The sequence below is a fragment of the Etheostoma spectabile genome, chromosome 5 (assembly GCF_008692095.1).
Source record: "Etheostoma spectabile isolate EspeVRDwgs_2016 chromosome 5, UIUC_Espe_1.0, whole genome shotgun sequence".
In the NCBI taxonomy this organism is placed as follows: domain Eukaryota; kingdom Metazoa; phylum Chordata; class Actinopteri; order Perciformes; family Percidae; genus Etheostoma; species Etheostoma spectabile.
Genome location: NC_045737.1, coordinates 18,497,611 through 18,497,874, shown reverse-complemented (window position 1 = coordinate 18,497,874; position 264 = coordinate 18,497,611). Strand labels below are relative to the sequence as shown.

Genomic DNA, 264 nt, shown 5'->3' with positions numbered 1-264 from the left:
ATTGTGTACTGTTAAACACAAAACTCAATATTTAACAGTCAAAGAAATTACGTTTACTGTTAAAGGCTTTTATGAAAGCTAAACTTGCCCAGTAGGTCATTCTGAGGGATCCAGTCGTATATTCTGGTGTTGGCACCCAGAGTTGCTGGTTTTTCTCCACTGTATCTCCACAACACCTATAAACAGCAGAAACCCTTTTAGACTTAGAAACACAGTTTTAATTGTATGTCATAATATACTGTAAAGCACCTCTGTTTTGTTCCA

At 36.4% G+C, this 264-nt stretch overlaps 1 protein-coding gene across 1 annotated transcript in view; it reads right to left on the bottom strand.

Moving 5' to 3' along the window:
• The window catches only part of LOC116689126 (UDP-glucuronosyltransferase 2A1), a 44,553-nt gene that overhangs the window by 2,304 nt on the left and 41,985 nt on the right, over window positions 1-264 (bottom strand). Inside the window, 1 exon segment of the mRNA XM_032515517.1 lies at window positions 89-176. Within this exon segment, the coding sequence (XP_032371408.1) occupies window positions 89-176 (88 nt within the window).